The 17,226-nt window shown below is 40.3% G+C and overlaps 1 protein-coding gene across 4 annotated transcripts in view; it reads left to right on the top strand.

Moving 5' to 3' along the window:
* KDM5A (lysine demethylase 5A) overlaps nt 1–17,226 on the top strand; it is a 49,902-nt gene that overhangs the window by 153 nt on the left and 32,523 nt on the right. The window contains exons 1-8 of one of the 4 annotated variants that reach the window (XM_040063473.2): nt 135–311; nt 2,150–2,227; nt 3,284–3,406; nt 5,552–5,722; nt 6,202–6,336; nt 11,455–11,560; nt 12,097–12,185; nt 15,100–15,258. In XM_040063473.2, the coding sequence (XP_039919407.1) occupies nt 147–311; nt 2,150–2,227; nt 3,284–3,406; nt 5,552–5,722; nt 6,202–6,336; nt 11,455–11,560; nt 12,097–12,185; nt 15,100–15,258 (1,026 nt within the window). In that variant the 5' untranslated portion in view covers nt 135–146. Of the gene's footprint in view, nt 1–134; nt 312–2,149; nt 2,228–3,283; nt 3,407–5,551; nt 5,723–6,201; nt 6,337–11,454; nt 11,561–12,096; nt 12,186–14,158; nt 14,283–15,099; nt 15,259–17,226 lie in introns of those variants that run through there. The other 3 variants (XM_040063471.1, XM_040063472.2, XM_040063474.1) reach the window with 3 other exon arrangements.

Below are 17,226 nucleotides of genomic sequence, written 5' to 3' on the forward strand. Positions count from 1 at the left end.
CGGCGCTCGGTAGCAGGTCCCGCCGCCCCGCCCGGCAGCGCCGCCGGGGCATGCGCCTCGGCCCCCGGCCCGGCCCCTGAGCCCCCCGGCCGCCCCTCTCCGCCCTGCGCTCCCGGCGGCGGCGGCGCCCCCCTCCCCCTGCGGCCATGGCGGGGGGCGGCGGGTCGCGCTACGCGGCCGAGTTCGTGCCGCCGCCCGAGTGCCCCGTGTTCGAGCCCAGCTGGGAGGAGTTCAGCGACCCGCTCGGCTTTATCGGCCGCATCCGCGGCCTGGCCGAGAAAACCGGCATCTGCAAGATCCGGCCCCCCAAGGTACCGCCCGCCCTGGGGGCTGCGCCCGGGGGGTCCCCGGGGTGCGCCGGGCGGTCTGAGCGCGGCCGGGCCCTCGGTGGCCCAGCGGAGGACGTGAGGAGCTGGGCGGGCGCTTCCCCCGCGCTCCCTACCCGCTCGGGGGTTTCGTGTGTTGCTTGCCATAGGCCGCGGTGTCCGTGCCAGGGACCCGAGGAACCTGTAGAGTCTTTGACCTCCGAGCGGGGCTTTCTAGAGCCTGCTTTGGAGCAGCGAGAAGCGAATAGTGCGGGGCCGTGCCCGGGACTCTGCGCTATTTTTAATTCCAAAACGCCGGCGGTCGACTTGTGAAAGCTGGGAAGGCTTTGTAGGTGAAATCGGGCGTTTGCTCCGGGCGGGGAAGAGGGAGAAGGAAGGGTATTTGTTCGTAATCGATCACTGTTCATGAACATAGGTTTTAGAGCATTAAGAGGAGGGCGGCCGGCCTGTTCGCGTTCGGACATTACGTTTGTGCGCAGCTTTTCAGGAGGCAGCAGCTTCATCTCTCTTCCTTACAGCCCAGTGACCTGGCAAGGCAGGTCATCACAGGGAGAGCATTGGGCAGCTTGGCAAAAGGCACTTACGTCACTAAATTATTAAAGTACAAATAAACTTCAAATGAGGCTGTTAATAAGAGACTTGAAAACAGCGAGAGAGGTAAAAACCTGAAAAGAGAGCGTGTAGCTGAGAACAGTGTGGGCCTGGGGGTTGCTGATTGGATTTCGTGGTTCTTTCTCTCCTGACCTGTTTTGGTTCCCAGAATGTGTTTAGTTGGTTTAATGACGTCGTGAAAACTTGACCTCCAAGGTGGCTGCCCTTTCTAAAATAAGATGCATAGCTCAGGTTGAGAGGCCACAAGGAACGGATGCAGAGCCTGTTCATTGAGGATAACTGGAACTTTCCTGGCCTTTGGATGCATTTGTGTTTTTCCGGGCCTGCTGAGCTGTTTGCCTTGCAGGGTTTCGCAGGATGCATGCATTGGGTTGATTTGCAACCTGCAATAATTGCTAAATCAGCCGTTTCATACTAAGCTGGCTGATTTATTGCTCTTTTCTAGTATTAGAAGTTGTAAATATTTAAGGTTGTGCTCAGGGCCTTTATGTGCTGCAGCAGAGCAAATAGCAAACGTTTTGTGTGGCTTGTCCACCTGTAATGGCGTGTTCATCCTCTGGTGCAGTCACTGCCAGGTGGACAATCTGCTCTAACTGAAGCCTTGGTAAAAAGTGCTAAAAAGCTGAATTGCATGTTTTGATGTCATAACGCAGTTTTGAGAGGTACTTGTGGTGCACAGAGCCCTGACAGTGCTGAGACAGTCATTATTAAAGGCTCCATTCCTGTTAAAGGATTGGGCTCCGGGCCAGTGGTGTTGTGTTTATTGAAATGGCTGTAGACAAGCAGGAAAATGTTAGATGTGTTATAATGTGCCTGATTTAGTCTTTGTTGCTGTGGACACTGAGGATTTTTCAGTGTGCAAGATACGTGGATTCTTTTATTGAAGTAAATAAATAACCCATTAGCTATACAGAGTGTATCTCATGTTTGAGCTTAGCATGAGGTAGTGCATACTGAGATGCTTTGAACCTTATTTTCTTTGACATTTTTGAATCTGTGAGGATCTTTCTTCAAACTAAAATATGGTGGGAGGAACATTGTTGTATAAGCACAAAAATGTCTTAAAATTGGAAAATGATATCACCAGTTGTTCTGAGAAGCTAATTTACTGTTGGAAGCTTGTTTACTCAGGCGTTATTCGGGTGTTTGGTTTTGTGCATATTTCAGAGAAGTTTCTGGAAGCAATAAAATGTCTTTCTGTCTCTGTTTAGGACTGGCAGCCTCCATTTGCATGTGAAGTACAAAGTTTTCGTTTCACTCCACGAATTCAGCGCCTGAATGAACTGGAGGTGAGCTTTTCCACTGTTGATATAATTTAGTGTTTGCACTGAAAGCAGAAAGTCTCCCTGCCTGAGATTTGCATCTTGGCAGGTTTCTGGATGTGAGACACTTTAGAAGCCCATAGACCACATCAATGTTTATACTTGGCAGTGGCAGAGTTTGTATAAAATAACTCTCCCTGGCTTTGAGAAAAATCTGGCTTTTATTTTATTACTTAGAATAACCACATGAGTTTTTCACATTCAACTGCAAGTGTCTGAAATGAATTCCAAATATCATGTGTGTAGTAAGAGCAGCCAGTGTCTAGCTTTCAGAGATCCACAAGCAATGAGTTTTTTCCTCTTAAAATATTTATTGCTGCTCTGATGCCTCTGGTTACCTCATACTGTTGTGATAATGCCTTTTAAGCCTTAAAATGATCTTTTATAGGCTTATTATAGCTGGTTAATTTTATGATTTAAAAAGTTAAGGGAGCTGTCTTGAAAGCAGTATGACCTCCATTCTGTCCTGGTTTTTCCTTTTCTCTACAACATTTCTCAAAGTCTTGCTTTGTTCACATACCAAAATGTCGTTTGGCTTGTAAATGGGTCTCCTTATGGAAAGTGATTTGAGTACTCCAGAAATACTCCAGGGAGGAGGCCCTTTGTGTGGTTAAGGCATGTATAAAAACTGCTTGTAATTTCCCTCCTCCCCACCAATGTATATTTTAATAATTGTTCTTGTGTTTCTCCCTGGAATGCTGATTATTTCATAAGTATGCATTTTGTTTTCAGACCAAGAAGTTATTTGGTAGGAATTTAATTTATAGGGTCTTAAATGCAGAGAGAAGAAGCATATATACTTTTCTTTTTGTAAAGGTCTTTCTTTTTGTCAACGTTTCTATTTCTAGGGTGGAGTTTTTTTGTTTGTTTGGTTTTTTTTAAATGTGACAAAGAAATACCTCCCCTGCCAAGTTGCACATTGAAAATGGAAACACTATAAAAACTTTGTTTTCTCTCAGGACTATAAGGTTTTTTCACATTTGGTATTGAACATATGTGATTGTCTACCTTTACTGATTCCAGGCAATGACCAGAGTGAAACTGGACTTCTTGGATCAGTTAGCAAAATTTTGGGAACTCCAAGGATCCAATTTAAAAATCCCTGTGGTCGAGAGAAAAATACTGGATCTCTATGGTCTGAGCAAGGTAAGTATTTGTAGGCCTTAGGCAGACAGGGATTTCAGTTCTCATTCAAGCTCAAGGAGCCAAGCAACAGGAAGGGCTTGGGTTACAGCACTAATCTCATTAATCTGGAGGTTAAATAAGTGGGAAAAACAGTGAAAAAACATTTCTGATTTGAATGTTTATGCCAAACATGTCACAGTGTAATTAAATTAGTTACCTTTAGTTGGATTGGCTGGATTCCATACAGCAGGTATTTATTACCTTCTCTAGCTTGAATGTCCTGATGTCAGCTGCCATCAGGATTTTTAGTTCTACACTTTTACCTGTGGTGGAGCTGCAGGAGTTTAAGGGGTTCTTTGGGAAGGCAGCAGTGTGCCTGTGTGCAGTTCAGCTCTGATCAACAATTCTGTAATGAATTGTTGCAATTTCTCCTTCCTCTCTTCCTGCAGAGGTTTCTATAAACATGTATCTTTGAAAATTTATAACGTCAACTTCAGGAATACTTACTTTAATTTCCAAAACAGACTTGGCGTAAGGCTGGCTAGAAATTAATGTTTCTGTAGTTACAGTTGGTGAACACACCAAACTTCACACAAAGTTTACACACAAATCTCTGTTGGAATTTGGTTTTGCACTGGCGAAACATATGTACCATTATAAACTTAGCTGCTATTAAATATAAGTAGGTAGATTTCTTTTTGCAGGGAAAAGACCAAAGTTCTGGTAGTTCTAGTGCTTCTAGGTTAGAGCATCGGTTTCTGTTCCCCATCAAGATTTATTTCTCTTAGGTAAGTAAAAATGTAAAGACCTGAGTATGTTTTACTTTTAAAGAAAGTCAAGTATTTTGGAAAGTCTGGAAGGGCTGATAAAATGCAGAGAAAAGCTGATAAAATGTCTTTCAATATTTTTTTCTTTTTGTGGCTTACTGGGATATGCAGAATATTGGTACTGGAAAATATCTGGGTCACTGTAATGAACTGGAGCCTTTCAGTTGGCTGTAGATTTACAGCTCTGAGTTGATTAGGTTCGTTACTGGCTTCTTTAGCCATTGTTCGGGCATAGATAATTTTAGAAAACAAGTTTCCCTGGAAATTTTAATGATAAATTGAAGTTTGGGGATGGTTTAATTTTAAAAGTTGTTTCTAGAACTCTTCTGTAAATACGAAGAAAAATAATGATCAATAATATTATTGTTTTATTTAAGTGTAACTCTGTGTGATTATAGGAGAAATCAGAATTAACGAATTTACTTGTCGCTGTCACAGTTAGACTTCTTAGTTTACCTCAGCCTCACAAGCAAATCATACATTTCACTCCAGTAACGAAATGTTTTTGCCTTGAGGTTTCTATCAATGTGAAACATTGAAATTTAGTCCTTGTGTGTAAAGAAGTGCAACGCAAAACTACGCTGCTGTAAAAATTATATTAGTCTTACAATAATATAAATGGAATTATAACCCATTTTTGTTTTAAGTTGCTTGGCAGTGAAGCTGTAAAAGGAATGGAGGCAGTGGAAATGTGGCCTGCGTGTTGGAGGAAGCAACTCATATGCTGTTATGATCATTGCTTGCAGGCAAATGGTCTTGTTTTTAATTCTGTTTACATATAGATATAAGCAGTGATAGTTCTGTGTGTGAATTACTGATCTCAAACCAGTTGAAGTCACGTGTAATAACTGGACTGAGTTGGAAAGTGAATTCACTTTTCCCTCTTTTTATAGTAGCCTCTTCACTTCAGGGTTTTGTGTAAGTTCTGAGTTCCAACACTCCCTTCTGCCTGGGATCTGTTAGAATGGGCTTTATTGCTGGCCAGACTTGTGTTTTACAGCCGAGTGCAAGTCTGGTGAGAATTAACTTTTCAGTTTGTTCTTATGGTAGATTTTGTATTTTTTCCAGCACATCATAAACCTTAACTGTTGGAGCCCTCCTGTCCGGGACAGCATGTAGTTTTCATTTGCTAGTAAATTAAAAATCACATTAAATATAGGAAACAATAAGTAAGTGCTTTGTTGTTAGAGGACTAGTTCTTCAGGAAACAGAAGCTAATTTCAGGATTCTGTTGCTTTTCATGCAACCTCTTAACATTTGGTTGGTTTAATTGATTCTTGCTTTACACAAGCTGGTGAGAGCAGCTCAAAACCCTTAAATTTTTATTTATGCATTTCAGATTGTTGCCAACAAAGGAGGCTTTGAAGTGGTGACCAAAGAGAAGAAGTGGTCTAAAGTGGCGAGCCGGCTTGGCTACCTGCCAGGAAAAGGCACGGGCTCATTGCTCAAGTCTCACTATGAGCGGATCCTGTATCCCTACGAGCTCTTCCAGTCCGGGGTCAGCCTCATGGTGAGACTCTCATCTTTCCTGCTGTGCAGAGGGGCCCCAAAGGCACACCCGGTGCTGTGCTACTCCCTGTGAGACTGGGACCTGGGGTCAGGGCTGCTGGAAGCTCCAGCTGTGCCAGCAAAGCTGGAGCCACCCTTGTACTTATCTGTGACAGAATAGTGCTAGAAGTTGCAATGTCACCTCATGTAGTTATTTTCTGGTATTTCTTTATAGGACTGGAGTCAACCGTGTTGGGAAGGAAAATGTGGCAAAATTATATGCTTAATTGGAAATGTTTATTTTTCTTTTGATAACCTGCTAGCTGGGATTCAGTTTTCTTCTTTGAAGGGTGAATGAATTAATTGGCCTCTTTTCCAAATGGTGTGTGTACTGCTGTGTGACTTCACTTGTCCTGTTTCATAGCAAAGAGAATGATTCACAGGCTGTGGAACGATCAGCACTGCCTGACCAACACAGTGTCCTGTGCTCTGCTCCTCTAGGGCATCCAAAAGCCTAACTTGGATCTTAAGGAAAAAGTGGAGGCTGAGGACCTCAGCTCAGACACCCAGGCTTCCCCAAAGCAGGCCTCAAGGATGAATGTTATGCTGAAGAGAACCAGGCGTGTCAAATCCCAGGTATTCTTGTCAATCAGCTCTTACAGAAAGAGAACACTTACTTCTCCCACAAGCGTGACAGCCTTTGGCTGTTGAAGCCTGCTCAGAGGCACCACTGGGAAGCAGTCTTCATTTAACTAAAATTCAGAGAAGTTTGTCGCTCTGAGACCTGGTTTGATGCAGCAGATGCAGTTTGTGTCAAAACTTGTAAAAGTTGCTTTTTGTTTTCTGACAAGTGGCCTAAGTACCTTGGTATTGAGTGTATCTGTGAAAATGAGACAGAAGGCTGTGTGTGAGTTGATGTTAAATTAGCTTCTGCTTGTGTGAAGTTCTAAAACCTTTTTAAAATATACCCCTTAATGACATAAATGCAAATACATGTAGGTAATGGTTAACTGTGGAATTACATGTGGGAGTAGCTATCTCAAGCTGGGCAGGCAGTTCTTCTGAAGAACTGAAACAGATGTGTGAGGAGATGATCAGTGATGGCTGGAGCTATACAGGAGTTCTACAGTTTTTCTGCTGAGAAGCAGTTTCCTTCCTTCTGAATTACTGGTGTTGTAGGAATTTCTGGTATTCTAGTAGGTGATATTAAATCCTGGGAGGTACCCCTGAGAAAATCTGAATCAAGGCTGAATCACCACCATTTAAAATGCTGTCTTACTAGAAATAATTGTGGGGTATTGGCCTGATGGCTCTGTCACACTATTTAGATCAGGCCTTCCCCGTTTGACAGAGATAGTCCTTGCAGGCAGCATCCTGAGGCTTTTCTCATGAAGTCTGGTGGCTCCCTGCTGGCTCGTCAGCAGAGCGTGGGCGAAAGCTGGATTGATATGCACACAACTTCCTACTTGCTTCAGACCATTCTAGACTTAGCTCCAGCACCGCAAAGTTCTGTCAAATGCTCTTCAACTGCTTTTTTTTTAACAATGCACCTTTCTTGTCACTGAGGTGTTTGAGTGTCCTTTATAAATTTTCACCTTCTTCTCTGATGATTTGGCCTGAATTGTCCTTTTTAGTGTGTTTTCTCAGCTTGCTGAAGCTGACTTAAGTTATTTATCATAGCCGTACAGCAGTGCATCACACAAACAGTCCCAGGCTCCTTGATCTTCCCAGATCTCTCAAACAAGGTATTGGTAGTGAGCTATCCAGAAGATCTGAGAGTGCTGCATGGACTTCAGCAGTCATTTGCTACGTGGAATTCTTCTTCGGATTTGAATGAATCTTACGGCAAAATGCCAGTGTGTCCTTTTTCTCGCACGTGGTGTAAAAGTGTCACTGTGCTATTAAGGTCCTGTGGGGGCTTTTTTCCTCCTGATTTCAGTAGGGTAGTGGTACTTGTCATTTCTCCACGTTGGAAAGATGATTCTTTGGTGATCCTAGCACTGTACAGCTGTTTCACTTTGTTTAAAGGGCCTGCAATTCAGAAATAAGAGATCATTTTGTTTAGATCATCTGCAAAAATGTATATATATTTAAATGTTTTTTATTAGGCTTGTAGCTGAATTATCGTTTAAGCATTACAGTTTTTAAAATGGTTGAAGCAAAATCTTGAATACAGGAAAAACTCATCCTGCTTGCACAGACAGAAGTAAGTTTTGGCTGTGTTGGAAGCTGTGTATAATAACTATATTAAGGCATCCCTGGAGCAGCATTTAGAGACATTTTTTCCTCAGCAGCCAGAAATGGTAGCAGTGTAAATAAGTATCTGAGAACATGGAGACATTGTTCCAGATTTCAGTGCACCTTTTTATTGTAGCCAGGACTCTGTTTATTGTCTGAAATGTACACCTGGAGTTGGACCAGAGGTTGTCTAAACAATCTTTAGAGAGCAGGTAATATGCAAGTAATGTAAAAACCTGCTAAAAAATGTCATTCTGCTCTAGCTGAAACATCTGAATGATTTTACTGAATGCCAGTAATCCAGTGCCTGCTTAGTGAGCATGGAGAATTCCACAGACCTCTGCAGCTCCCTAGATAATTTCCAGGTGCTAGAAGTTGTTTCCAAAGATCCTCTGCATCTTCTTGCAGATAATTTGCCTTAGAATGGGCAATGAATAAGATAAGTATAAATATAGTAATCAGGAATTACTGAAACAGAGAAACATCCTCTGCAGTAGAAGGGGGTGAGAGACTTTGAAAAAGTAAATTTCAGGATTTTCGAAGAATATGGAAAATGGAAGAAGATGGGGAATGGGTGTTCTCCTCTGTGAAGAGTGGCTTGAGAATCTCTGGATACTATAATCAAATGTCAGTTGAAAACATTGTCTCTAATTAGGAAGGGAATAATTAGATGGTGAGAGGTTTTGTTTAGCAAATAAACTTAATGCTTTATCCTCTCTTCTCTGAAGAAAGATGTCACAAATAAAAGCTGGAGAAAGGCAGCTGAGTTCCTAAAGGCTTGTAAAGAAAATTCCAGTAAAAGGTAAATTAATGGAGATTAGGAAAAGAGAATTATCCATAAGGAAAGCTTAAATTTATTTCTGAGAATACTTTCTCAGGAAGGGGTAGTGTATCTTCATAGATGATCTATTAGGGTGTGTTTTAGCTGACAAGGGATTTGTCTAATGAGGTTATGTCGTGATGATTTCTGGTAAAAACTTGCAGTACTGGAACAAAAATGCTGTCTTCTCAAAGGATATTAACTTGATGTCCAGAGAATTTTCTTAAAAACAATTCTAAGTAGTATATCTGCTTTCAGGTTTCTTTATGATTGCAGAATAACACAAGAAAAGAAGCTTCAGTTCTTTTTGCTTGAAAGATTTCTTTCCATGGGAATAACTGTGAAAAAAAATAGTGAAACAAAAGAACTCTGGGAGATGCTGACACATGCCCCAAACATGTAAATATTTTGGTTGTTGGTTGTAACCATTGTAGTCTTGTGCATTGGGGGTGGAGGAGTGGGGATGCAAACGTTTCAAAATTGATGAGGGGTGAGACAAGAGAAGAGTGAGTGAGTCCAGTGTAAGTGGATCGCAATGATTAGGCTTGGCCCATATACAGGAAAAGCCCTTGGGTTGTACTTGCAGTTGAGAAGGTAAAAGACAGTCTGTATCCTGCAGGACAAAGAGGAAATAAGAATAGAATCACAGTTTAATCAAGTTCCTTTCACTTAGGTAGAGGAAACATAGTGCAAAAGTGAGCTGGAGTTCTGTGTTTTTAGCAGTGATGAAATGGCAAGGAATGCACCATGCTGCTGCTTCCATGCATTCACAGTTTTGACTTTTTTCACAGTCTTAAAGGACACAGCAGAAAAAATGCTCAGTAGGGCTTCTGAATACCTTTGGTATTTACACCTTTAAGTGTCAATATCCTGTCAGTGTTCATGAGGTTACACAGGTACCTGATTTTTAAAAAACATTCATCTTCCAGTATGCAAACTGTTCTTTTTCAAAACTCTATAGCTCTTTCCACCTGAGCATGAATGGATTTCATCCATAAGGTTTAGTGGTATTCAAGTAAATCTGGAGATACAAAAATATATTTAGGCAATGTATTTTTAAACTAAGCTGTAAAGCTTTATTGCTGCATGTTAATGATTTTACTTCTAGTAAATATGATAATAAAGCTGTTTTTCATATCTCATTGAGAAAAATGTATTTGCTCACAATAGTAGTAGAAATTGAGGAGACTGTTGTTGAAATGAAGTCTGTGCTGAAATATGTGGGTTGATTCTGTCATGTTCTATTAGTTGAGAGAATGGTAGAGGTAGTGAATTTCAAACGGAAAATGAGGGACTAGGAAGTCTCTGGGTGTGTCTCCTTATGGCTTGTTAGCCGAAAAGGGAGGAATTGGTGAGGAAAAATTTGCACAGTTGCACAGTAGATTTACAAAGTTGGATATATAAAGTGAAAATAATTTAATGGCAACATCTAAATGTTCAAAATTAGTATATCAGCGGTAATTAGGTTGGAAAGATGCCTGTTAGCATAATTCATGCCCAGTTCAGTGGGAACAGGGACTGTAAATATCACTAAAAATTCCTCAGAGTAATAATGCATAGGAAACCATATCTTCAAAGGTCTTTTGGAAGCAAGAAAAACTACTGATTTAGGCAGAAAAACGATCTTTTTTATGTTTATTGCAAATGTTTTAAAAGTTACGTTAAATGCAATTTTGGAAGAAAATTTTGTGGGTTTTTCTAATAATTGATTAAAAACTTCGAAGGCATGTCACCCCGCAGGACAGGCATGAGATATCAGGCCATAATTTTGAAAAATAACAGGTGAAGTGTCATCAGGAAGTTAACTGAAGAATAACTTCTGTTAAAGTACATACCCACCTTCAAAACCGATAGGCTTGCTGAGATCTTTTGAGTGAATTTCAGGAGGGAGATTTAAACAGTGAGAATGTAGTGGCCTCCCATACCACATCAGAGAGATTTTTCAAAGTATAAGGAGGCAGCGTAAAGAGGAATGCCAAGGTGATTGTGTTGCAGGTAAAAGCAGAATATTTCCTTCTTTTCATTGTCAGATTAGTGGCAGTGATGTGAGAAAATGAGGTAGCTCAGTAACGAGAAACAGGAAGAAGTTCATTTGAGCAGAACACTTGAGGAAACTTTGCTGGCAGGGGCATGGAGCTATCACCAAATGGGTCTTTTACTTCTGATTTTGAGCTTGCAACATGAGTAGCTGTGATCTGAGGTGTGTTCACAACATTTCATCCCAGATAAACCCAGAAGCTGCCAAGCTTGATGCAGTTTTCTGGAACTCTTTGGTGTAGTGTGGATGTTTCTACTCAAGGAAGCAGAAAGGAAATCCTGCTGGAACTGCATTAAAATCCAGGCACTTGACTGAATCATAGTGATTTTGGAAAAAGTTGCTCTGGCATTCTTTTTTTTTTTTTTTTTTTTTTTTGCAAAATGTCAAACTTAGTTCTTTTATTTGGTGTAGAGGTGACTTCTTGTAGTTGATCTGGAATATTAGATGGGAAATAATTTGGAAGTTTGGGACAGAAGGGTCTGTCTCTTACTGCATTTGCATATGTTCATTGCCTTTAGGAGCAGAAAAGCATATCTTTTCAGGTCTGCTTCTTTTGAAGAGTACGCATTCTCGAGAGTGGAATAGAAACAAATTGTGAAGAAACCTGGAGGGGAAATAGTGGTGGTTTGTGCTGATGTGGTCTTGTTTTTATTTTTAGGCAGAGGCAGGAGAAATGAGTAGAAACACTGAACTAAAGAAGCTGCAGATCTTTGGAGCTGGACCCAAGATGATGGGACTAGCATTGGGAGCAAAGGATAAAGAGGGTAATGAAATCTTGGGCTCTTTGCTTTCGGTGAGACTGTTAAATCTTCCTGAATGTCTCTAGAGACAGTATTAAGAAGAAGACAAATCAAAACTGGAAAAAGAAAGCTAAGTGTTCTAGGGTTACATTCACAAGAGATTTACAGAGTGCTCCCTAAAATTTGGCAGAGTTTCAGCTCTTTATGTATTATATAGTAACAATAACAATTAAGCAGCTGTTCCATGAACATGCTGAAAGAAAGCAGGATTTAAAAGTACTGAAGCTGATCCTGCCAGCAAAGTGCACAACTTTAGGTGTTTAATTCACTGGTTTTTGTGAGACCATTGGGATCACCTGTGAGGATAAGCAAAAGATGTTTTCCCTAATCCCTGTTGATTTTAGATTGGCCAGGTATAACATGACATTTTTGCTTTCTTTGGACTGTTAAGTAGTGTCTGATCTGAAAGGCAGGGTACCAAGCTGGGTATCTGTGGTGTTTTTACAGGTGAAGTCTATCTTGATGTGATATTAATAGCGTTTAACTTCATTTTACTCCAGATGAAGTGACGCGAAGGCGCAAGGGAACCAGATCAGAAGCGTTTGGAATGCAGATGAGGCAGCGCAAAGGAACTCTTTCTGTCAACTTTGTAAGTTTGCTGCCTTTGCTGGGATTTCTGACAGAAAGGACTTGGTTGATTTTCCAAGATTTTTCTTTTTCCCCTGAAAGAATCCCCACCCCTCCAAACTGATGAACGAATGCATGCCGCAGCAGATGGTAGTGTTACGGGAAGAAAGAACAGTATTTTGAAAAACAATCTGTGCTCTGGGCTTTTGTTTTAATCTTTTGGACAAGAATGCTGTTGCAATGGGAAGCTTTTTGCTGATCATACTTGCCACATGCTTGAATGCTTTCAGTAGTTCAGTTTTGGTTTGAGCTCCCCTTAGTAGAACTGCTGTAATACTGCTGCTTTCCTTTAGAAGAGATTCTGAGGTGCTCCACTGCTTCAGGAGTTTGATTTTAGCAATTCCACATCTTATGTCTTTTCTCTTTTGAATTTGAACAGGAAAAATAAAACTGTTTCTTTATAAAAATAAATTGGTTTAATTCTCTGATGTTTGTCCATGGAAAAGCAATGTACAGTTGATCTTAATGTCTTTCATAGAATGTGACTTCCTATTTTTAAAGTGTTATAACTTAACGTGTGTGTGCAGCCATGAATGAAGGGCTGTGCTTTTACTGTCTAAAGAATTAGATTCTTCATTTAGAATTCAGCGGTTCCTTTTTTTCTCTTAGCCTGAGAACACTTGCAAAAGCTTTATCTTAAATTTCAACCATGGCAGGCCAAGGCAACCCAAGGACTCCAGTGACCATATTTATATGGGGGGGGAAGGTGGGAGAATTTGGATGTTTAAAAGCCATCTATTATTTAAAAGCCATTGCAGATAAGTTAGGATTTGTGTGACTTGAATTTTTTCAATTGTGCTACTACTTCTGAGTATATGGTTTTCCTAGGCCATGTAAATTTGATCATTTTAACTATACTTCAATTTTAAAATATTTTGTCTAGTTTCATTATTACTTTTTTTAATGGAGTGCTATTATTTGCTTACTCTTTTTATTTGACCTGTATTTATAAGTGAAAAATGAAAATGCTGTAACAACAGAACTGTTGTTTAGAAACTGTATTGCTGTAACTCTTATCTTTTGAAATTCTCTGACGCAGTACTATTTGGTTCCACACATTTTTTTAACACTTGGATGAGGAAAGCAGTCCTAAATGCACTGGTGATGCATTCACCTCATATAACATTAGACTGAAAAACACTGTGGTGCAGTTTTGTGTATATTTCTCCATCATTCATGTATCTTTTTTTTTTAAATGCTAACTATGAAATTGATTTTATTTGGTGAATTACTAAGTGGGAGATAAAATACACCTTTTTATCTCCTCCTCTCCCCTTGATGTTAAGTGTCATCGTGGTTGTACACTGTTTTGTTACGTGGCTAGCAGGACTTTTTGTGGTTGCTGCATAGTCAGAGGTCTGCTTGTTGTGAGTATCTATTTCAGTGCAGGTTTTGTATTTGCAACATCATCACTTACGCTAACATAGAGATTGCATGTATTAATGGGAATTTAGAGAGAAGAAGGTATCACCAGTGAGAGGTAGCTAGCAAGGACCATAGAAAACTTAGGATTGCCATTTTCATGCATTGTTTAGTTTTGGGAAGAGAACATGGAAGTAAGTATCTGCTGAGTTGCCCTCCCTCCCTTGTATGTACTTGCACCAAAAGCAGCTGGTTTGGTGCTTTGGGCAGACATGGTATTCCATGAGGGTGTGAGTGTGTGGAGTTTCTTTTAAAGGGGAAAGCGATACACCTCTGAGTAGAGCTGCATTATTTTTTCAAATAGTTTCTTAGGAAACCTGAGCAGTCTCCTTAAGAAGTATGTTATTGCATAGCTAGGAGGTTGCATATTTAACTAGGCAGCTGTAACTCGAGATGGGTTTGTCATTAACTATTTAATCCACCTGAGCCTAATCAGCTGAAATGCACATGTTTTTGTGACATGCTGATTAAATTACCAGACCCCGCCAACGCAGCCCCACCTCTACTGGTGTTATTTTGACCTGTGTGAAGGGAGTACCTGCAGCCTGATGTGCTAGGGGCTGGTGGGAGTAATAGCAGAATTTGGGGAAGGTGTTATTCATGAAGTTCATGCTGTTAGTAAAAATTTATGTGTAAGGTAATTTTTAGCAGTGATAAAGTAATACCCACTTTTTTCTTTTTTATTTAGATTGTTAAAGTTCTTCAATATTATATTAAATGTTTCTATTAATTAAAGTTCTCTGTACAGTACAGGAAGTAAGAGCAGAGAAAATTTGAAATCTCTTTATATGGGTTTCTCTCTGACCCCAGAGAATGTCTCCCAGTCAGTGTTGTTCTTGTTGAGAGACTGTCTTGAACAACTTCCAAAAACTGTTTGCTATTGTATTGGGATTGATACTTCTCTCTTATCATTTGGAGTTTTTATCCTTTGCTTTGGGAAAAATTAGAAAGTTGGTACCTTTACATGTGGTTTCCTTTAATTCCTTGTGAATTTTTAGATGGAAATCTGTAGGTTTGTGGGGTTTGTTATCTTTTTTGTTGCAAAGGTACTGTTCTGCTTTTCCAAATGATGTGTATATTTCTGAAATACCTTCTTGAAATTTTCCTTAGCTATGCAGTCTTTGTAGAGATTTAGTTTTAATTGTTTTCCACAATATGAGGGATGAAGAGAGGGCCTTCTAAAAACTAACTTACTGTTTTGCCTTAGAATAACATGAATGAGATGCTACTTGAGTTAGCAAAGGATAGTGAATTTGCAGCAGCCAAAGTCCTCCTGCCCCCTCATAGTGCTGCTTTGGAAATGAAACATAAGCTATCATTCTCAAAAACCAGAGGAGACTGTTGATGATCATATATGGGACTTCAGGATATCATCCTTTGTGCCTTAGCTTAAGAAAGGCAGGCTCTGGATGAGGAACTTCTTGTAACTTTTTTCTTTTTTTTGCCCCCCACAGGTTGATCTCTATGTTTGCTTATTTTGTGGTAGAGGAAATAACGAGGATAAGCTGCTGCTGTGTGATGGATGTGATGACAGCTATCACACTTTCTGCTTGATTCCTCCTCTTCCTGATGTACCCAAGGGTGACTGGAGGTGTCCAAAGTGCGTTGCTGAGGTACAGTTCAAGAGCTACTGAAACTTTGTGTGTGTACCTGGAAAGATCAGAAGAGCAGTTCAGCAATCCATCCATATAGAATGCATAGTTTGGTTTGGAATATTGTCAAGATGAGCCTTGAATTTTGGTGGATGAGCCATAAGGAGAGAGAAACATTCCTTCTAGAGCTTGGACATAACCTTAGTTTATTATATGGTCATGTGACAGCACAAAAATTGACCTTGGTATGTTTAGAGCTGAAACTCAGCTTGATAATCTGGTAGTGGGAAACTAAGTGTGAGAACTAGGATTATAATGGATGTTTCCACATAATGATGACACAGTTTGTAAACTGCAGTAAATAAAGTATGAAATTTTGGCATAACAGGGAGCTTTGATTATTGGAAAGACATTATAGCATTGTTCAGAATGGCCTGTAGCAGAAAGTGAAAGAACTAATGCAGCGTTGTGTTGTAGCTATTTTAGATTTGGTTTAGTCTAAAAAAGGAACTGCTTAGGCTCTGAAAGCGGAAGCTAGCTGAATTTCATTGCTGAAAAAGAAGAGCTACCCAGTTCCAAGAGACGATTGATTGACAGACAGCAAACATCACTTGATTGGCTTCATATTTGTCTAAAGGAAACAAATTTTGCAAGCTCAAAAAGTTGGTAGATGTAGGATTCAGAGGAAGAAGCTTACTGTTTGTAACTCTGTGCTTATGGGACTGGCTTTTACTCTTCAGGCTGTGTTGTTTCCAAAAGGAGCAGTTGTGCGCACGTTTTTCTGCCCATTTCCCCCCTTGCCCTGCCGCAGTGCTGGCTCCTGCTGGTTCCTTTATGGTGGTGTTTGCAGAGTTGTGCAGCCACGAGAGCTGGATCAGCTCGCTGCTCTAACCCTTCACTGAGAGATGAGGCTGTCAGATTAATTCAGGAAAATGCTGCTTAAAGAGAGGTGGAAATTCATTGCTGCAGGCAAGGAAAGAGATGAAACTTTCCCTTTGAGCTGCTGCTCAGACGGTGGATTAACCTACTTCTTTATTTTCTCTTAAGAGCAATAATGAAGTGTTAGCAAATGCAGCGATCTAACTTCGAATTAATTTAGAGACTGTGGTAGGAAATAGAGAGGTTGCAACAGTTTAAGAATGTGGAAACCCAAGAAATTTCATTGTTGCTAATAAGAACAGGGATAGATTGTTACCAAAGAAAAATATGCGAGCAGGAACAAACACAGGAAAGATCTGGTGCCAAGTAAGTTTTTACTAGCAAATAATACAGAAAATACTTGAAAAAATTTGGAAATACATTGAAAATAAGAGGTAGAAGGAGAAAACGTGTCTATAACATGTACTGGAAAGTAAGCAAGTAACAGCAGAAAGATGTTTGAAGTATTCACTAGTACTTTTTGCCTCAGTTTTTACTTTTGATGTTAATTGTGCACATATGCTTAATGTAATTTTACAGCAGGGTACTGGAACAGAAGCTGGGAAGAGTAGGGTAAGGGCTCCTTTTATGTATTTAGGTCAACATTGTTTGACAGTGTTCACAGATGTTGTAGATTCTCTGTCACAAGCTCCGTTTAAGAACCACTTTGCGTGTTCGGATTAGTCTAAGGATAGTTCCTCTTGAGAAAAAGAGAAACTACTGATGAATTCCTTTCCAGTCCTGTTTGTTTGACTGAAAAGCTGACTATCAGATAATTTTACATCATCTTTGTGTTCCTCTATGTCTTGTATATATAAATATGGTATCAGTTCCAAAGGAGCTGAGAAGGACACATTAGAAATGAGTGGGGAGAGGAGCTGAAATGTCCACCAGTATTTTTTGCGTTTTTCAGGATGAACGGAGATAGAACAGTGAAAGACTTGGAGATTTTCTTTCAGATGGGCCTTGTCTGTTGTTGGCTGGGTTGCCCTGTTCTAATTTCCTTTTTCTTCTTCCCTGTTATATTTTTTCACAGTGTCAAATCTCTGGATGATTTGCTGACTTGATCAG

Source organism: Hirundo rustica, chromosome 4 (genome assembly GCF_015227805.2).
Source record: "Hirundo rustica isolate bHirRus1 chromosome 4, bHirRus1.pri.v3, whole genome shotgun sequence".
Lineage (NCBI taxonomy): Eukaryota > Metazoa > Chordata > Aves > Passeriformes > Hirundinidae > Hirundo > Hirundo rustica.